General features: G+C 39.0%; 1 protein-coding gene across 4 annotated transcripts in view; it reads left to right on the plus strand.

Moving 5' to 3' along the window:
- The first annotated feature begins 1,247 nt into the window (after positions 1–1,247).
- Positions 1,248–19,232, plus strand: part of UBE2W (ubiquitin conjugating enzyme E2 W) — a 32,709-nt gene continuing 14,724 nt past the window's right edge. For 2 of the 4 annotated variants that reach the window (XR_005102966.1, XM_037379050.1), the window contains exon 1: positions 1,248–1,377. Coding sequence is in view for 1 of the 4 variants with exons in the window: in XM_037379050.1 (XP_037234947.1) it covers positions 1,363–1,377 (15 nt within the window). In the remaining 3 variants the exon portion in view is untranslated. Of the gene's footprint in view, positions 1,378–1,844; positions 2,151–17,238; positions 17,385–19,232 lie in introns of those variants that run through there. The other 2 variants (XM_037379051.1, XM_037379052.1) reach the window with 2 other exon arrangements.

Below are 19,232 nucleotides of genomic sequence, written 5' to 3' on the forward strand. Positions count from 1 at the left end.
GCCATGTTGGGATGGGTTTTTGTTTTCCTCCAGTTAGCTGTTTTCAAAGTTGAGGATACTTGAAAAAATACCAGAAAGTAAAGCTTGTAGGTAGTAGAATCTTGCATCACACTAAATAATATGGTAAAAGAAAGCAGGCGGTCTTTCAGATGTACAGGCCTCCTTAACGTCTAAAATTAAAGCAGCAGATTTCAAAGGTAAATACAAACCAAGAACAATCGTTCAGTAATTTAACTGGATGTGTATCAGTTAGGCCATCTCTGAAGGAAAAATCAGGTGCTACTGATAAGAGCAGAGGTGACCCAAGGGGATTCTTTAGCATCATCAGAAAGTGCGGGTGTGAAGGGATAGACAAAAAGTGCTCTAATGGTTTGGGAACATGCAGCAAGAACAGTGAGAAGATGGGAGATTATAATCACCCATAAAATCAGTATCTCTATTAAATCTTTTGTTTTAGATACCCACTAGGATTATGAGTTTTATAGTTTTCTTTGGAAAAACATTTTGTGGGTTTGTCTTCAGGATCCATTAGGTCTGAAATACTATAGCTGGTGTAACTGCTTTATGAAAAGTGTATCTGCAAGTTGCTTCATTTATTGGTTGCATGCAGTTTGCTTCTACTGAGTGGTGCTTATTTCCACCTACAGAGTCATCACAAAATCAGCCAGTGCAAAGGACAAAGGATGTTCCGGCCCAGGAAAGGAAAATGCAGAATCCAAAAATGCTCCCCCACTTAAAATACACCCATGCTAATTTGGGCAGTACAGGAAAAATCAGGCTTTCTGAAGACTGAATGAAGGCCTGTGGTGGACCAGCACGGGACACAGAGGGAATCGCCTCCCCCGCCCGGTGAGCCGCCCATCACCCGGAGGCGCCGCCAGGCCCTCGCCCGCAGCCGCCCGGCCGTACCGCGCGCAGGGAGCGCCGCGGGGCCAGGCCTGCTGCAGGGCCCTAGGCCGGCCTTCCCGCAGGCCACGCCAGGCGTGAGGGGCGCCCCGAGACCCGTACACGGGCACCGCCGGCGTTACCGGATCCCTCACGCACTCCGGAGGGGCACATCTAACAGTCTCCACAAACGGAGCCCGGCGGGCGGTCAGCCCGCTCCGCGCCCCCGGCAGCGGTGACGGCCGGCCCTATAGCCGGCGGGAGACGCCGATAAGGCCCCCTGCCCCGCCGCAGGCCAGGACGGCGGCGGCCGCCCCAGCCACCCCGGCCCCAGCCCCGGCCGCGCCGCCCCCTCCTCGCGCATGCGCGGCCGCCCGGCCGGTGGCGCGGGCACGTGACCGGGGAGGGGACGGGCGCGCGGCGCTGCGTCTCCGTGGGTCCGGGCCGGCGGCGCAGAGGGTAGGGGGAGGATCCATCATGGCGTCTATGCAGGTGAGGAGCCTGCGGCGGAGCCCGGACAGCGCCGGGACGCGGGGGCGGTGGCCGGGCGGCGGCGGCGGCCCGGAGCCGGGAGGGGCCGTTTCGCGAGCTGTTTCTCCGGGCATGTGCGCGGTGGTGCGCCCCGGCGAGCGGCCGCCGGGGCAGCGGCTGAGGGAGCGGGTTGCGGCCGCGGGTGTAGGGGGATCGGCGGGGCCGGGCAGGGCGGGGGGCGGCGGGCTAGGGCCGGTACGGCGCTGGGCCGGAGCGGCGCCCCGCGGGGGCAGGCAGTGAGGGCGAGGCCGGGTGCGGGGGGGGGAGGAGGGAGCCGCAAGTGAGGGCGGGCGGGGCGGGATGGCGGGGGGGGGGGGGGGGGGGGAGGAGGGGGGGGGGGGGGGGGGGGGGGGGGGGGGGGGGGGGGAGGAGGTGGGGGGAGGCACCGGGGGTGGGGGGGGAGTTGCCTCGGGGAGAGGTTTGGCAGCGGTGCGCCCCCTCCCTCGGGAGGCGAAGGGATCCCTCTCCCCCTCCCCAGGGTTTGAGGGGGCCACTGGCCAACGGTTCCATCTTGCCGGGCGTTTTGGGGTTACGGCGCCCTGATTGTCGGGCTCGGGGGGCTGGGGCAGGCGGGTTTTGTCCCAGGCCGTGTGCCCGTGCTGCCCGTGGGCTCCTCTTTCTTCGGGTAAAATGAGATTGTATGTGGTGTCGGTCCTGTGGCCAGATAACGTCTGGTTTTACTTGGATGGGGTTGCTGTAGGTACAGTGGCATGAAACACCCTGCTGCTTGACAGGTATTTCCAGCTGAATTATTTATTCATACCTTCTCCCAAGGAGTTCTTAAATAGTAGCTGCAGAAATTACTCTGAAAGAATGGATCGCTTTCACTGTGTGCTGCTCGGAGTGGATGGTGATTTATTATGACTGGGGCGGGAGAAAAGATTGCTGGGTTTTGTGGCAGTAGCCCCTGTCTTTCCTTATTTCACCTGCGACTGTTCAGCTTTCCCCCGAATTCTTACAGTTTTCCATTTTGGTTTTAGATCTGGATGATCTAGTGCTTCTGTTCTCTTTCTCAGACTGCTGTTTCTTTTCTTTTCTCTTTCCTGTTTTCATTTTGGTTCAGTATAACTTACATTTTCTTTTACTAATAATGGAACAGCTCAGAGTATGCAGAATGAATTATGTTATTTTAATTGTCCTGATAGTCTGAATTTAGCATAGCTAAAAAGAGTTAAATGTCAAAGCACTGAACTTTGGGGTAAAAATTCTGCTCGTGAAGTCTAGAAGCATAAAAACCCCATGGTGCGTCAGAGTTGTTGAAATGAAATGGGATCGAGAACTCGAATGTACTGTACAGAATGTTCTTCATTTAGCAGTAGCTTAGACAGTCTGATCTGCCTTCTTTTTAACAGCTTTATCTGGCAAATGCATTTTTGTAATGCTCTTCTTTTAACGCTCAGACTTTCACAAGAATAACTGCAAAATAGAGGCAATAGTTTATCAAGTAGTATCTTTTATAAAGCTGTGTGAAAAGTGTTGGGGAGTGACAGCTCTGAAACTTGAAGGAGGCACTCAGTGGGACTTTGTAAAACTGCTGTGTTGCTGTCTGTGGCCTAGTAAATTACCTTCTACAGCTTACCTCACCCTCATTCCTGTTGCTCCCCCTAGTAAAGGGGAAATAGTGATTACAAATTACGTTGTTTAAGATATGTCAATGACAAATGTCGCCCCAAAGTAAGATGTGTGGAGGGTAGCACTCATTTCCTGAAAATACAGCCATGGTGATTGCTTTTTAATGTTATAATTGCTTTCATTTCAGAAATACCAGCTGTATGAATACACTTTTTTTTTTAATGGTTTTCTGTTGTCTTTTGATGAGAGGCTCAAGGCAATTTATGGAGGGGTTTTTTTGTCTGTGTACTGGTAGTTGTATAATGTTCTGATGACCTCTTTCTGAGTTTAGTAAACTCAGAATTTAGTAATGTAGTTTAGCAAATTGGAAATAGAGTTGTCTGGGATTTTTTTTTAAAATAAATAGGAAGCATAAATGGAAAACTAGTAAGTGAACTGTAAAATTAGGAAGTTTCTGAATAGTAGACACCTTCCCTGCTGAACAAGACTTCACGGCTCTGAATTCTTCTATTAATTAACATTTAAATCTCCAGTGCAAAAAACATTTCACAAAGAAAGCCGTTGTATATAATTTTAAGTATTTTTTTGGTTCAGGATCATTTAATTTATTATTATTTGTACTAACATGTAATATGTAAGTTGTCTGACGTAAAGAGGAGACATCCTTTTTTTGATTATGTACAGTGTTTTTAAATACCCAATGTTTAATTGAAATGTTTGTGCAACTCATTGCAGTCTCTGACTATACCAGTCGTTTATCACTGTGGTATTATGACAATTCCTTTTTTTATATTTCTGGTAAGAATGATATATTGGTATGTTAAATAAGTTTTAGTTACTTCTTAAACTGCTGTAAATTCAGACAGCAATATATGATGCCCTGGGTTAATTACATCTTATTTTTACAGATCCACTGAAATGTCTCTGATTAACTTAAAGCTAGAGTTATCTCATCAGCTTGTTCTAAGTCAATCTACAAGGAAAGTTTTGGAACCGTAAGAAATCACCTCATTTTACCGGTGGTACTGAACATGAAGGGCTGCTGTGGTTGAGTTGATGCATAGTAACTTGTAAAACTTGAGAGTTTGAGCTTCTATGTGTCTCATTTAAATTCATTGCGATCATTGTCTGTGTGGACATTCTTTAATGGTAGTTTTCTGTAACACTTTTTTTCTGGAATAATAGAACCAATGTTGATGAGACTCTTATGTTTTTGTTTTCTATCCACAGTGTTGTCTAATTTGCCACTACTGGACTGGTTTAAACCTGGTTTGCATAACTTTAAGCAAATCATAATTTTTTTCTTAAACAAAGCCTCCAAACAAACCTTGACAGAAAAGCATCTGTTTTCAAGATTTTTTTTCCCAGAAAGGGCTCAAGTTTGTGCAACTTTTTCCTGAAAAAAAACCCAGAAATATTCTGAAAAGTAGAAAGTAGTTTAGAACAAGTGAATAGAATGGATTAGCTTCAGAATATTTGGTATAGCATCTTTAGTAATCTGAAGTAGTAAAGCTACAGATAACAAATATATGGCAAAAGCTGAAGAAATAAGCAGTAAATACTTTTTCTCAGGACAGCTGGAAACACAGAACTTTCATTAAGAATAGAAGAGGAGGTAGAAAATAGAACCAAGGAAGTTCAGTTGAAAATGTACAGAAAATACATAATTGTTGTACAAAGTGTTAGACGATTAAGACCTTTCTCTCAACTCACAGATACTTTTTCCCTCTTCAACTTGAAAGATTGACTTTATCCATAATACTGACATTTTAATTACTGTTGTTTCACCTTTCCCCTCCTTTCAGTTTTAATACCAGGTTACTTCAAACCCTGTACTATGATTTGACATATTTAAACAGCTTTCACAAACACAGCTATGGGCACAGTTTCAGGTTTGCATTTTATCACCAAAGTAACCTCTCATCTTTTCTTTAAAGTTCGGCACATGAGATTTGTACATGTGGATATATTTAAATCTGATTAAATACCGAACTAGTGTAATTAATGACACAAACAGCTTTAGTAAAGAGTGTAGAATGTTAACCTTCATCATGTGTTTGTGTTATCAGGATTTTTTTTTTTTTGCCCTTGAAAACTGCCTGTTGGTGGGCCGCCATCAAATTACATGCAGACATCAAAATAAAGTGCTGCTTGAAAGGTCTTGTTCCAGCAATAGATTTTCTTCAAAATGTATGTCTAAACAGGCTTTTAATAAAATAATTGTGCTAGGTGAAAATGCAGAATTCATGCTACAGTTTGAGGTCACAAGCCCCAAACCAATATCAATACAAAAGGTTTCCACAAGTTTCACCTTAATGTTTTCACCCAGTGGGGTAGAGAATGGGGAGAATGTGTACAGGCCACTGAAATCTCAAAAAAAAAAAAGACACATGCTTTAGGTTAAACTTTCTTGGTTCTGTTCTTTACCTGCTTGTCTTGTCTTAGTGGAAGTCTGTGTTCTCAGCTGTTCTTAGAACAATTTCTTATTGCTTAATCTTTCTTCAATATTGGCAGCATTTTTATTTAATAATTTGGAAATAACTTTGACAGCTTTGTCCTGGAAAAAGTTCTAAACTGTTTCTAATACATCTTCCAAAAAATCCCCAACAGACCCAACCTTAAGTGAGGAAAGCTTTCAATCAACTGAAACTTCAGTGGTGGTGCACATGTGTTCTGTACTGTTAAACATCATAGTATGGGATGCTGTTTGTGTTGTTTCAAATATTTTAAAAACAAAAACAAAATTAGTGGTTACTGTAACTATATAACCAGTTCTGGGATAAAAACACAATTAAATTATTGGTCGTTAGTAACAACTTGAAGTATTTAGAGATGCCATTGGTGAAACCCTGTTGAAGATAAAAATTTCCATAATTTTTTAAACAGAAAAACTGCAAGTACAATAATGGAGACCAGAATGAGTGGAGAACAAAAAGCATTTCTCTTGTCCAGTAAAAGGTTGTTGTCTTTTATGTAACCTTCAGTTATCAGTGTGTACTGATATGTGGTATATTAGCTTTGGCATATAGCCATGCTACAGTAAAATAAGATAAATGTAAAATTATATTTTAGTTATTTTAACAGAGTGAGTTAGTTTAATCTTGGGGTTTTTTTATAATCTCTTAAAGTGAGTTGAATATCAAGTGGAGTTTAAAATTTGTAGTCTTTAAGTAAAACAGAAGTTATGGCTTTAGGCCCTGAGAGTTTCATTTGCTTGTTTTTGTATCTGCCTGCATAAATAGTGTTTTGGGAGACAATTTGCCTCATTTTTTGAGCTAGAATAAAAGAATTCACTTCCGGAAAAGAAAGCAGTAGTACACAAGTTTACTGAAACCAGTGTCCCTGGTCAGCAGACCTTTCTTCCAAATAGACCAACTATATAGCTAAAATATAGAAAACAATGAATGCTTTCAACCTGTCACATTGAACACTGATATCTCATTAATATGTGTATGATTTAAATCAGGAAAATAAAAGCAGGCAGGCATTTATTGTAAAGAATAGTTATTCCGGTTGATTGTAAATATTTTTGGTCAGTGTTTGATAGTGTCTTGCACTTCCTTTTAGGCTTAGCTATTCAAGCTCTCAGAAGGGGAAAAGAGAAAACAATATGTTTGCAAAAGCCAGGGAATGTTGTCTTATTAAGCTGCTCCCTTGGAAAGCTTGGTGAGTTTGTAATTAATAAGCTAAAGCAGCTTAGCTCAAACAATGTGTGAAACTTACGTGATCAAGCACTTTAATTGTTTGCTTAAATTCTACCAAGCTAAGACTTGCAGACTAAAGGATCCTCACTATATATTTACAGATACAGGCTGTACTTATGAATACTCCCAGAGATTGTGATTAAATTACCTCTACTAATATGAAAGAGAGAAGGTGCAACTTCCATTGAGTTTACCCATAGTTATGGCTGTGTTCAGTGAATGCAAATGTGTTTGGTATAATGATGCTGTCTCTTAAGCAGCCTTGGTTTACAAACAAGGGATGAACTTTCAAGTAGTTCACAGGCTAAAGTTTCCACTGGGGGGTGCAGAGGGGAAGAGTGTGGCAAAGGTCTTTTTCTCAGTACTTGGAGCCAAAAATTTTGTGTATCTTGCATGGTTTTGAAGTAGGGAAGGACTGTGACAGAGCTGTCAGCTGGGGGCTGGGTTTTTGCCTTTTGAAGGGAGAAAGAGACTATATTACCCATTAATTGAAACCTGTTATAACTTCATTTGTTAAAACCAAATGAAAACAAAGTAAATAAGTTAAATGCTTTAAAATAAAAAAAGCCAGTAATCAACCTTTTGTGACAGAATGAAGGTCAGGTAACCTTTCTTCTGCCTGCTTTTGACAGGTGGTGAGGGCTTTCAAGAGATGTTTTGGAATCTGTGCCAGCTTTTGCAGGTTTTTTTTCTTTTTGTTTTCCCTCTGAGGTGACCTTAATCACTGGAATGAAAGACAGGTATCAGTCTGGGGTGGCAGGGGAAGAAGGGAGGGAACCCCATAATTTCTGGGAGCAGTATTAATATGTTAGAAAAGAAAGGACAGAAGTTAATGGTGGTAGAGCAGGAATTACAAGGCACCTTGTTTTGGTAATTAGTGATCTGATTGAGAATACTAGCTTTTCATCCTTTCATACACAGTATTAAAAAATAATTGTTTCTCCTTGGATAATTGCAAAGTTGTTTGTTACCTTTTTTATTCAACTTAGTTAAAAGTACTGCTTGATCAGCCTCAAGAAGAAAATCCTGTATGTGTCAATAAATGATAATAATAGTTTACTAGAGTATAGCAAATATAGGGGCTAAAAGTCTGCTGGAATAAAATGCTTTCTAAAAGTTGATGCTGCTTGTTCACATAGATTTATTTATTTCTTCTTGATTAGAAATTGATAGCCAATAATGAGAAGAGACAAGGCAACTAAATGGAGTAAAGTTTCCTAAGCATAGAAATTCACTCCCCATCGTCTTTAGGGATACAGATTTGATGAATATTTAAATATTTTACAGTTTGTGGCTTCCAACGTTTCCCCCCTTTTCTTCCAAAGGCTTTTTGTCAGAATACAGCATTTCATCTTGGTTATCGACCTTTGGAATCTTTTTTTATAAAGATGAGAAATTCCCGGGTAGACATATGATTGCCCTCATTGTGCCAGCCCTTGCTGTTGTCTTAAATCAGTTTCATTAACTGAAGCAGTTCAAATAATGCAAGACTCTTGTTCTTAAAAGATGAAATTATTTGTGTTTTACTTTTTAGTACTGTGTGAGGCTTGTACTGGGTGTTGGTACATTTGAAGACACAGTTTGTAAAGCATATGACTAGCTGTTAGTTTCATTTTATTCTTTATTAGTGAATTTCACTTAATTTGCTTTAAAATGACAGATTCATTGTAAAAAAAAAATGATTCCCTGGCAAAAAGCTTTTCAGACTGGAGTACAGTGTGTTGTGTGTGTAGTTATTGATTTAACTTTAATTATACTGTAGTTCTGATTTCAGGTTGAATTTGTCTCTTAGTAAATTTTAGTCAAGCATATTATTCTCTTCAGAAGAGGACTGTGTTGCTTTGATCTTTCAATCAAATATTTTAGAATATTTTGGAGCATGTGTAGGTAATACTCTGTTACCGAACTGGGAAATCAACAATCCTTCCTCCCACCCCCCGAATCCATCACCTAATATATTTTTGAATGCTCAGAAGAAGAAAAAAATTAGTGGTGGAAACTTATTCGTAAGTAGCTCATTAAAAGATTCATACATTGTCTTTTGGTTCGTTTAAAAAGAGAGAAATGTACAAAATGCCTGACATTTAGAACTTGAAGTATGGCTTGGTCTGGGAAAACAACATTAGAACTGGGTTGCCAGATGTTAACATGTTTTATTAGAAATGAGGAGGAGGAGACTAATCTGCTTCTGCGTTCTCAGTACAGATTGAAAACCTGATATTCAGCCAAAAATAGACACAACTGAAAACCAATTTTTCAAATTCAAATCCTGGTATTATTTTTTATAGACAGGGTATTTTGTGAGGCTGTTTTGTTATGTGTCCTGCTGAAGCCTTAATTGGGCACATCCAGACAATGATCTTTCTTTCCTCCTCTGGGCCATGATTAAAACTTACCAGGAGAACTTCAATTAGGAGAAATTCATGCAGGACTCTGATAATCAAGTGTCTGGATGGTTTGTGAGTTTGGTAGTCTGGGCCAAATGTTTTCAGCTGAATTAAGGAATATACTCTGCAGGGGCTTTCTTGAATGGCATGATTGATTAGGAAACAAAGGATTTTTTTGATTTATAGGAACCGTCATATTTTCTTTAGCTTCCTTAAGTATCAAGATGGACTGTAGCAGGTAATTTTTTCTTAAATTTCACAATTTTTAATCTTTACCTTGTTTCTTTTGCCTTTGAGAGTTTTTGGTATTTAAAGTTAGGTTTCTAATTGGAGAGTAACATGCAATCAGTTCCAGCAATACTTAACAGTGTTAAAAATGCAGGGTGTGTGTGTGTTGGTTTTTTGGGGTGTGGTATGGGTTTTCTTTTTTCTGTAGAGGCGTTTTGTTTGAAAAGTAGGGCTATCTACCCAGTGTTTAGAATGTCATATTCTGGATTTGAGATACTTTTCTGTAAGAAATGTGTGAATGGAAGAATCAAAATAATGAAAATAGAGTTGTTGCTGATCTTACTCTCTCAGGCTAGTAAGTTGCACTAGCAGAGTAGCAACAGCTTTGCTTATGAATCAACATGGTGGTGGTGTAACAACACGGTTGTTGCAGCCTGTTAACAGCTCTTCCTGTTCTGGTAGGGGGTTACTGCTTTGCATTCATTCAGTGAGGGAGAGCTTGAAGAAATCTGTTTCCTGCATGCAAAAGCTTCTTCAAAACAGAAAGGACATTTTTTGTGAAACATTTTATAACTTGAGTAAGGGTGAAGGTGGCAGCCTGTAGCTCTTAAGTAAAATGTAAATTATTTGCTAGGACTCCATCATAGTACTGACAGTGCTTTTGCACTAACAGTTTGCTGGATACATCTAAATCTTTGGGTGTGGAAGAGAATAGTTGGTAGTTACTGAAGAAAAATTGTTAGGTCTCCCTAGGGTGCAGTGGCTTTACCAGCATAAAGTAGAAGAATAGAGCCCCTGAGGGATTGATTTTTAAATTTTAACTGTTTATGAGTTCGTTTCTTTTCCTCTTTGATTTACAAGACAAATTCAGATTTGAGTTTATGGTACCTAGGAAGGCTTGACCTTGGAAGGCTACTCCTTTCTTGAATCATTGCAACAAAGAGAGTGGAATTAGAGTGCGTGGAAATAGGTTTCTAACAGTATTCAAGTGAGATGTTCTGGACACCCGTGCTTCCTCATCAGTGAAGTTGCTGTTCTGTCTTTTTGTCATATCCTCATGATACTGCCTAACTGAACATGGCTAGTAGAGTCCCTACCACTCCAGGTGAAAAGGCTTCCATGTGTCACCTTAATTGCCCATCACAGCTTGTTTTAGTGGTAAAAGAAGGTGTGGTGATAGAACTCTTCCTCCAGCAGAAATGAACAGAAGCTGTTTGCCCGTTTCCCACTTTTTGCTCTACTGGTAGGTTTCTGCTCTGCAGGTAGAGAAAAATTGCTTTTCTCCCAGCTGTTTTCTACCATACTCCTATCACTGCCCTCGATATATCCTGTCTTGTACTGAGTCTTCATTTGGTTTAATCAGCTCAGTTTTTCTCTCCCTTCCTTTCTCTCAAAAAGAGGAAAGTCTCTAAAATAGACTTTCAAGTCTGTCTTAAAGGTTGTTCATAGGTATAGTGTTTGTCTAAGCTTATCATTTAGTTTACCCATTTAAGACACTGCACATTTCATACAGCATTCCTTGAAACACCAAAAAGTGGAATATTCAAGAACTGCAAAGATAAAGCAGTTGAATATATACATTGATCTTTCTTCAATTTTATTTTGTATCATTCACCTTTATAAAGTTTATATTTTTGGCTCCAAGGAGATAATAAGCCAGGAGTATGGGCACACAGTTGAACTTGATTGGATTATGGTGTTAATATTTTACTGCTAATCAACAAAGCCAGTGCAGCACTGTATGTATTCTTTGTCCACTCCAGTCATGAAGTATCATACATTAAACAATATTTGTTGGCTATCTTAGTTGCTCTCAGCTGTAGGTACATAATTTGTACTTGGTAGTGACCCATATAACTAAGGGTGCCTTGCTTTTTCACTGTACACATGTTTTTGTTCGCACATAGCTTTGTTTAACTCTCTAGGCTCCTGTTTTCCAATGGAGGGGCAAAGCTGTTCTAAGAATTCTGTCAATGGGCTTAGAAGTGGAAAGAGACACCTGATACTGTGATACCTCTCTCAATGCCTTTAAAAAAAAAAGCGATTTTCGCATACCTACAAGAGCTAGATAGTTTTTCATGGTAGAAGAGGAAAATACCTTTGACTGCATGGTTGCATTGTCAGGGATTGTGGTTCAAGTCTGTCTACCTGTCTGTCCATGCGTATAATCCTTGTTTGTGGTAGAATCAGAAAAAAGATCCCTGGTTTTGGGAAATGTGATCATGATGCCATCATGCATGCTTTAGGAATATAGGATATTGCCTTTTGATGTAGCTGACAGGGTCACAGGGATCAGTGAAATAATTTTCTGTCTGTTAATAAGCATTCATGTGATACAGAATGTCTAGCGTAATGGTGCACAGTAACCAAACTATCTGATTCTAGAAGATGCATTCTGAAATACTCATGTTATCAACTTTCAAACCTCTTCCTGTCCTAAGTTGCTACCCTCTCCCCCTTTTCACGTATTGCATCTTTATATGCTTCTGCTCTACCTTCTGCTTCTTTTTATGATTCACCAGGAATCAACACAAGTGAGAATTCAGCTGTGGCATTTGAGATATTGCTGCACCAGTTCCAGAGGTGGCCAAGTAAGATGTGTGCCAGTTTGGAGGAAGAAGAATGTATTTTTGCTTAGCAAAGGTGCTAGAAGCTATTGGCTTCAGAGATATATTTAACTTGAACTATGACAGACAGTGAGCGCGGTCTATCAGGACTGAAATGATACAGGTGCTTGCAAGCTGTCTGGGGAGCCGGCAGGAATTTTACTCCACTGATGCCAGTTAATTTTGTGTTCTTCGCTTCACATGCTTTGAGTCTTATGGGCTTGACACTTTGGAAAAATCTGTGGAGGATAAATGAAGGGGTTGCACAAATCCTATTTGACAGAATTAGCAACAGAATACAAGCCACTGCTATGTCAGTTATGTCTCAACTGCTTGAATAAACTTTCTTTTGGAACTGATGTTTGGATCAGTGTTGTGCGTTTTGATTTCATCCTTGAATCATCCTTCCCTGTAGAGGTAGGTGAATTAAGTAATCTTCATTACAAAGACTTCCACCTTTTTGGAAATATTTGTATAAACCACTGGTTGTGTCACTACTCTGCCTTTTGCAGCTGTTTATTCCTTTATTTGAAGGACTATGGTGTTAGCCAGCCTCGGTTTTCTGATCTTGCTACTCTGCTGTTCTGTTTCCCTCTAGATAGTGAATGTTTTTTAGTATTGTGATACTTTTTGATTTTGGTTTATTTGGAACTTGTATTAAAAGAATATTTAAGCATAAACTCCTCTCTCAAAAATAAGGAAAAGATTAAATTAAGATTGCCTGTGCATTCTTCATTCTCCCTTTATTTAACTCCGTGATTGCAGTCCGTGACAAGCAAGAAAGGAGTTCCTGTATGAAATCTTAAGATGGACTAGCAGAAACATTGGAAAGATGGTCTTGTGATATGAAAGAACAGTACATCAAGCACAGATCCCAACTGAGGAAGTTGGTGACAGTGAGGATGTCTGGAGGTTCCTGGTGATACTTTGTGTAGAATTCTCACCTTCCAGAGCATATCAATGTATAGAAAATATCTCTCTGGAAGTTACTGTGGGAGTGAGTAGCTACACTAGCTTGTGTTTTGACTTAAAGGAGCTGGTTGAGAGGCTGAAAGCAACTTGAATATGTGATCAAAAAAAAAGGTATTCCTGATCCATAGTAAGAAAAAAAGCAGAAGTAATAATGATACTGACTTTAGATATGCATGTCTTAACATAGCTGGAGATCTGTAAATAAAGAGGGACTCCTTATAATCAAGAGTGTTGAAGGGCTACAGGTTTCTAGAAGAAAATACTAAATTACAGTGACAAGCTGTCTCAATGTGGAAAAAATATAGGAATAATAGTAAAAGCAGTATGGCTACATGAGAAGCTATTTAGTGACTTGGAAGATTGAAAAGGCTTTGTACAGAACAGTGAAAATAAGTAATTACTGCTAAAGCTCAATATGAAAGGAAGGGACGAGCATGTAAGAGTGAAATCTGTCCATGGTTCATTGTTTTAAATCAGCAGATCCAAAAAGTATTAAAAAAAGTTTTTGTAAAATACTAGAAAGATGAAGAAAGGTATGAGCCTGTGAATAGAAAAGGGAAGTACAGGTGACACGGATACTTAATAAATCAGACCAAACAAAAGGACAGATTCAATACCTTTTAGGCATTGGATATTATGTCAGTCACTAGGATTCAACTGGGGGGTTGGTTTGGGGTATATTTAACTGTTTAAACAACTGAATCTGAGGTTTTTGACAATTACTTTGAGTGAGTTTTCAGATTATAAATGCTGTTTTTTAATTCTGCTGTCATGTGGAAGGGTGGCTTCTGGAAATCAGTGAACCGAATAGTCTCTGATACCTATAGGATATAATAGGCAACTTGTGAGTACCTAGATAAAAAGTAGGCAAAATGAGTTTCAGAAGAATCACATTGAACTAACGATTTCCTCCCTTTACTGCGTGGTAACTATTGTGAAAGTGGAGCAGTAGCTGTATTCTGACTGCAAATATTTTTGTCTTGCGTTAGTGTGACATGTGAATAAACTCACAAGAAAAATGTGTTAAAATCATTATTAAATCATTTTGCATATATCTATATAAATAAATCATTAAAATAGAAATTGATGGAGTTTTTTTCCTTATTAACTGCAAAGACCACTTCTCAAGGTATCACAGCTGTAGTTTGGTTGTAGTAAAATCACTCTTGTTTCAGCTGGGTGTCTAAGAGTGGGTGTTTTCTGTCCAGCTGAGTGGACTACTAAAGGGTATTTCGAGGGCCGTCTGCACTGGCTTAAAAGAACGAAGTGTTCAGTTGAGTAAAGACTGAGGAAGAAGTAAGTTCAAATAGGTAAAAGAATTCACTTCTGTATCCATGAAGACCAAGAGAAGTAATTTGACATAATTTATTCAATCACCTAGACCTCTTACTGTGAAGAAAATTCTTCTAATTATAAAAGCAAGAGATAGGGTGATGTGGAAAATGTTAAAGATTTTTAACTACAAGGATATTTTAAGAATCTTTAATCCATCCTTCTGTTAGAAAGATGGAGAGGTGACTTCCCTGAGGTATCTTCAAGTGTTAAATTTCTCAGATTCTACAAATAAGAGACAGTTAAAATTGTCTGAAAAGTGTTAATCCATTATACTTTTTCCGGCTATGTATGTTGCTGCTAATTCTTAAGAATTTTGTGCCTCAAAAAGTTTTCTGTATTCATGGCTGTCAAATACAAGGAAGGCTTTTTTTCCCCTCTGAAATTGTTCCTTTTTAAAAGCTTAATTTCAGAAACTTGCAGTTGCAGTGTGCCTTTTGTATGTGATGTGTGGGCTTGGTATATCAGTCATGGTTTTTTAAAAAGCGCATAACTGAATTATCTCGAAGCTAAGAGTACATGTTTCTGGATTTGTGCATGATGTTACAGTAGTCTTTAGACAGCGTTACCCTGAGAAAATCAGTGTTCTTTGTAACCTCTTTGGTTAGTTAGTGCAAATATTGCTAAACACCAGAGAGGAATTAATTTCAAGTTGTTGCATTTAAACCTCAGATGTTTTCTGGGTTACTGTGGTAACCAGGAGCTCAATTTCCTAATTAAACTGTGTGAGTCTGGCCTTCAAGGGCTTAATTTAAGAATTATTTTTTTTAAAAAAAACTAGATCTGGCTTGTGATAATCCAGTTTTGTTTATTAATGAAACACAACATGAGACAAATTATTTTAAGTTGTGGTAAGGGAGAGAGGAAGAAAAAATAGTCCTTCATAATATCTGTAGAGTTTATTTTCCAAATTTTCTGAATACGCTTAGCTGCATATTGGGCTGTGCATGCATATAGCCAGCAGCCCAACGGGAGTGCTCCTTCCCCTCTGACACTTGAGACCACATCTGGAGTAGTTTCTTTAGGGAGCCCCAGTACAAGGCAGACATTGATGTACTGGAGTGAGTCCAGCAGATGGCCACCAAGATGGTTAGTGGCTGAACTACATGATGTACACAGAGATGACTGGATTTCTTCGCCTTTAAGAAGGCAAAGAGAGGGTCTTTCTGATGCCTACAACAACCTAATGGGGGGGTGTTGGGGGAAATGGAGCCACAGTGGGAAGACAAGGGGCAAAACACAAATTGGAACATGAGATACTCCAATAATATATAAAAGAAATATTTTATACCATGAGGGGAGTCAAACATTGGAATGTACTGACCAGAGGCGTTGATTAAAAGACAATTTTCTAAATATTAGTTAGCCCCCCTCGTAAAACATTGTTTCAGTATTTGAATGAATTCTGGATGGTAGGCCATGATGCCCTCTACCATTTTGTTACAGTTGTTATAGATTACTCTCGACCTTCTTCTGGAAAACGTCTATAGGCAGCTGTTTGTTAGTCTGTACAGAAATGAATTGATGCTTGATAGAAGAAATGAAATTTTGAAAGTGTCTGTGAAATCCTATTAAAGATACCCAACTATGTTCATCAGATAAGGTGTGGTTAATTTGTATGGCATAGTTGATGGAACAGTAGTACGTTGTAAAAGAGAGAGTATTATTTTATTATTCCAGTTGGGGAAAAAAAACAAATAAGGGCTTATATTCTCACAAGCATCACATATTAAATGTGTATTAGTTGGTCCAGTAGAAGTAATTCTGTGTAGAGTTTGCCTTGCTTCTGTCTGTAGTGGCGAGAGTAGTAATACTTAGGAATTCTTTAAAAGCATTTGTTTCTCCTTGAGCTGTCTAATGCTTTTAGAGTTCTTGTCACTGTGAGGACTGGAGAAATCTAGGAATTTGTTATAAAATGGTATTTTTGTCATTTAATTTCAAGGGAAGTTATCCAAGATAAGTCAGTATAGCTGGGGAGAATAAAATTGAAAAGCTTCTGTGCCAGCTCAAATAGCAGTTGTTGGTCTTCTGTTGTGATTGCCTGCAATTCTGAGGCAAGATCCTCTTCATTTGGTGTGTGTGGGTGTTGAGGGTTTTTGTCTTTTTTTTTTTTTCTTTCTCTTTTTTTTTTCCTTGGCCTCACCCTTCAGGGAAGCAATATTGAGATACATGAAATCCATCAGGGCATAGTATAATGGAGAACACAGGTAATACTTCAGATAGGCAAAGGGTGAGAGTGGTTACAGTAGGGCTGAAAGGAGTAACACCTTTTGCTGATACTGGGTTCTCCTTGGGACATTGCTCTGAATGAAGAACAAGTCTAGAAGAGCTGTGGGTTCCTTGACCTCTGCGTCCCCTCCCAACCTTTCCAGTGTGGAGCTGTGCCCAGGAACTTACTCTTAATCAGAATTGCTCTGTAGCTCTCTATGCGTAATAGGTGATCACAGTCAGATTTTCTTTGTGGATTCCCTTATTTCAAAATGATAAATCTATTTGCTAAAGCTTGTTTTCATTTCATTACAACGCTAGCAATGTTACAGGCTTGCTTTTCTAGCTTACTGACTTTCTTTGGCTAAATAGTCAGATAACATCCATTTTCTACTCAACGTGCTCTTTTCAGCTTTATATGGGAATGACATAGGGGTTTTTTATTGATATTCTCATGGAGAGCTGCAAATACAGGTCAGACTGAACTTATGTTGATACTTGTTTGAACTGGCTAACTTGGAAACAATAATTTCTTTTTGGTCTTCAAAAATATGATTTTGTTTACTGTCTACTTTTGACCCAAAGTGTAGATAGTATCTCGTGTTATTTCTCTGGGATGCATTTTTGGATCTCAGTGTATTTTGTATTGCAACTGATGAAAAGCAATGCATTGCCTGTATGTATTTTTTATATTTATTGAACAGGCCCCCATGTGTCAGCAAATGTTTTAAGATCAGAGGAACTGAGCACTTCAGTGGTACTCTGCTGCTCAAGTACATAATTTAATTTTTTTTCCCTTTGTATAAACGGTTTTTTAGAACAAACCATTAGTATTTTATGTGAGACCTGAAAAGCTGTGAAGCAGTTGGAGAGAATATTCTTGCACTGGTGAGATGGATAAAAGAGTGACTGAGACTGTTTTAGACTGAGAAGATGGTTGCTGGAGAAAAGGGCTAAAGGTACAAACCTCAAATAAGAGGATAGATTAAATGTTGATAAATGGGATTTTTGGAAGGATGCAGAACAAACAAAATATTTCCTCTTTTCAAATTACTGTGTGTGTTCAGATTAGTGATGCCTTAATGTGGCTGCTTTTCATTTAGTTTTAAAGTGGATTTAGGTTCCTTTTTGCAAAGACAGAGTTGTATAGTTGGTCTGCATGGATCTACAGAATTATCTGCTGTTCTCACATACATTTGTTCTTTACTATTTTTTACCTGTTATTTCCAAGTCTCCTTTTTAAGGGAAGGGATTTGAATTTGCCTTATCACAGAAGGTTTTAATCTTGGAACTTCTTAAATATTTCTCTGTATGACGGTCTATACGACAAGGTGTACACAGGTTGACTACCACTGAGGTTTAATTGATGGTGGTCTTGGGAAGTATCACAAAGAGAATTGACTTCAAAACATCTCTGCCACTCTAATTAAGGATCTGTAAAATGGGTTTGGAACTTTGTTCTTTTGCAGTTTAATTCATAATAGTGGTATTGAACACTGTTGGTGTTTATAATCTGAAATTTTCTTAAACTCTGCAGGAAGCAAAGGATGACCACCAGGAGTCTAATCTGTTTTTCACTGTGTTAGTAGTGTGTGTAGCTTTTTTATGAAAGAGCTAGCATTGTTTTTTTCATTTTGTTTGTACACCAATTATAACAGCCTTTACAATTCTTTTATGACATAACATTTCAATTCAAAACATTTGTTTAATTGCTTGCAAATAAAAGGCTTTTTAAAGTGTGCATCTGGGTTCAAGGTAGATACTTTCAAAATAGAAGTCCAAAGCAAGTTTTCAGAGCTGCTTGATAGAGACAGGAAGTTATTTCAGAATAACTGAAATAATTATGAGCATATGAGGGCCTTTTCTTTAGGAGTTGTGTGTCTGAATTTTTTGTAGTCCTATTTCAATGGTATTAATGAGATACTGAATCTCTTCTGTGTTGACAAATGAATGCTTTATTTTCCCCTGTGGATTTTTTTATGTTCTGCTAAGCAGCAGGAAAGTTGTTTGGAAAATTAGTAAGAAACAGCTAGAAATGCATGATAAACCAACATTTTAAAAAATTGTGTGTTGAATCAAAATTAGATACTAAACCCCCAAATCATATATTTTTATTCCTCCTGAGTGTACGGTAACTTTGACTAGTAGGGTGGTGGAAGTGGACTGGTAGGCAGTAAACCTCAAAATTGTTGGCAGCAAAAAGGAGAGTAAGAAATGAGAAAGTCTTGAAATTATAGTTATCTAGATGGCTTGGAAAGATAAATCATATTGCATAACTGTTTATATGGAGAAAAGACACTCTGAAAGCAGTGCCAATGATGGCATCTTACAGAGGTTGTGTTTCACATGCTCCATAGATTGTTCTGGTGGTAGTTACAGAAGCTGCTGGTTGCAGTTACTCATTTATTCCTGTCAAAATAGGTAGGAATTACCTGAGATACTGGTGTAACACTTCTAAATGCTCTGACTTTGTAGGTTCTAAGGTACAGTTACTATAAAGTTATAAAACAGTTTGTGTTCTGCACATCACATAGTCTTGTTTAGTTTTGTGTTCTGTCCTCTGGTGTGACTTGGAACAAGGCAAAGACTTGCACAGGTGCTAGATAGAAGTGTCTTAAATTATTTAAAGGAGGACGAGTTGTGCTGTTAGAATCTTGGGAGAATTAATTGTAAATCTGATGCTATCAAGGGAATATGAAATGTTCACTGCTAGGTGTAGAGTTCTGATTAACATCTTTGTAATACAACAAAATCCTGAATACCTCTGTGTATTTTGTATACAACAGTTCTTCATTTAGCAGTGTTGC

Source organism: Falco rusticolus, chromosome 3, assembly GCF_015220075.1.
Source record: "Falco rusticolus isolate bFalRus1 chromosome 3, bFalRus1.pri, whole genome shotgun sequence".
Classification (NCBI taxonomy): Eukaryota; Metazoa; Chordata; class Aves; order Falconiformes; family Falconidae; genus Falco; species Falco rusticolus.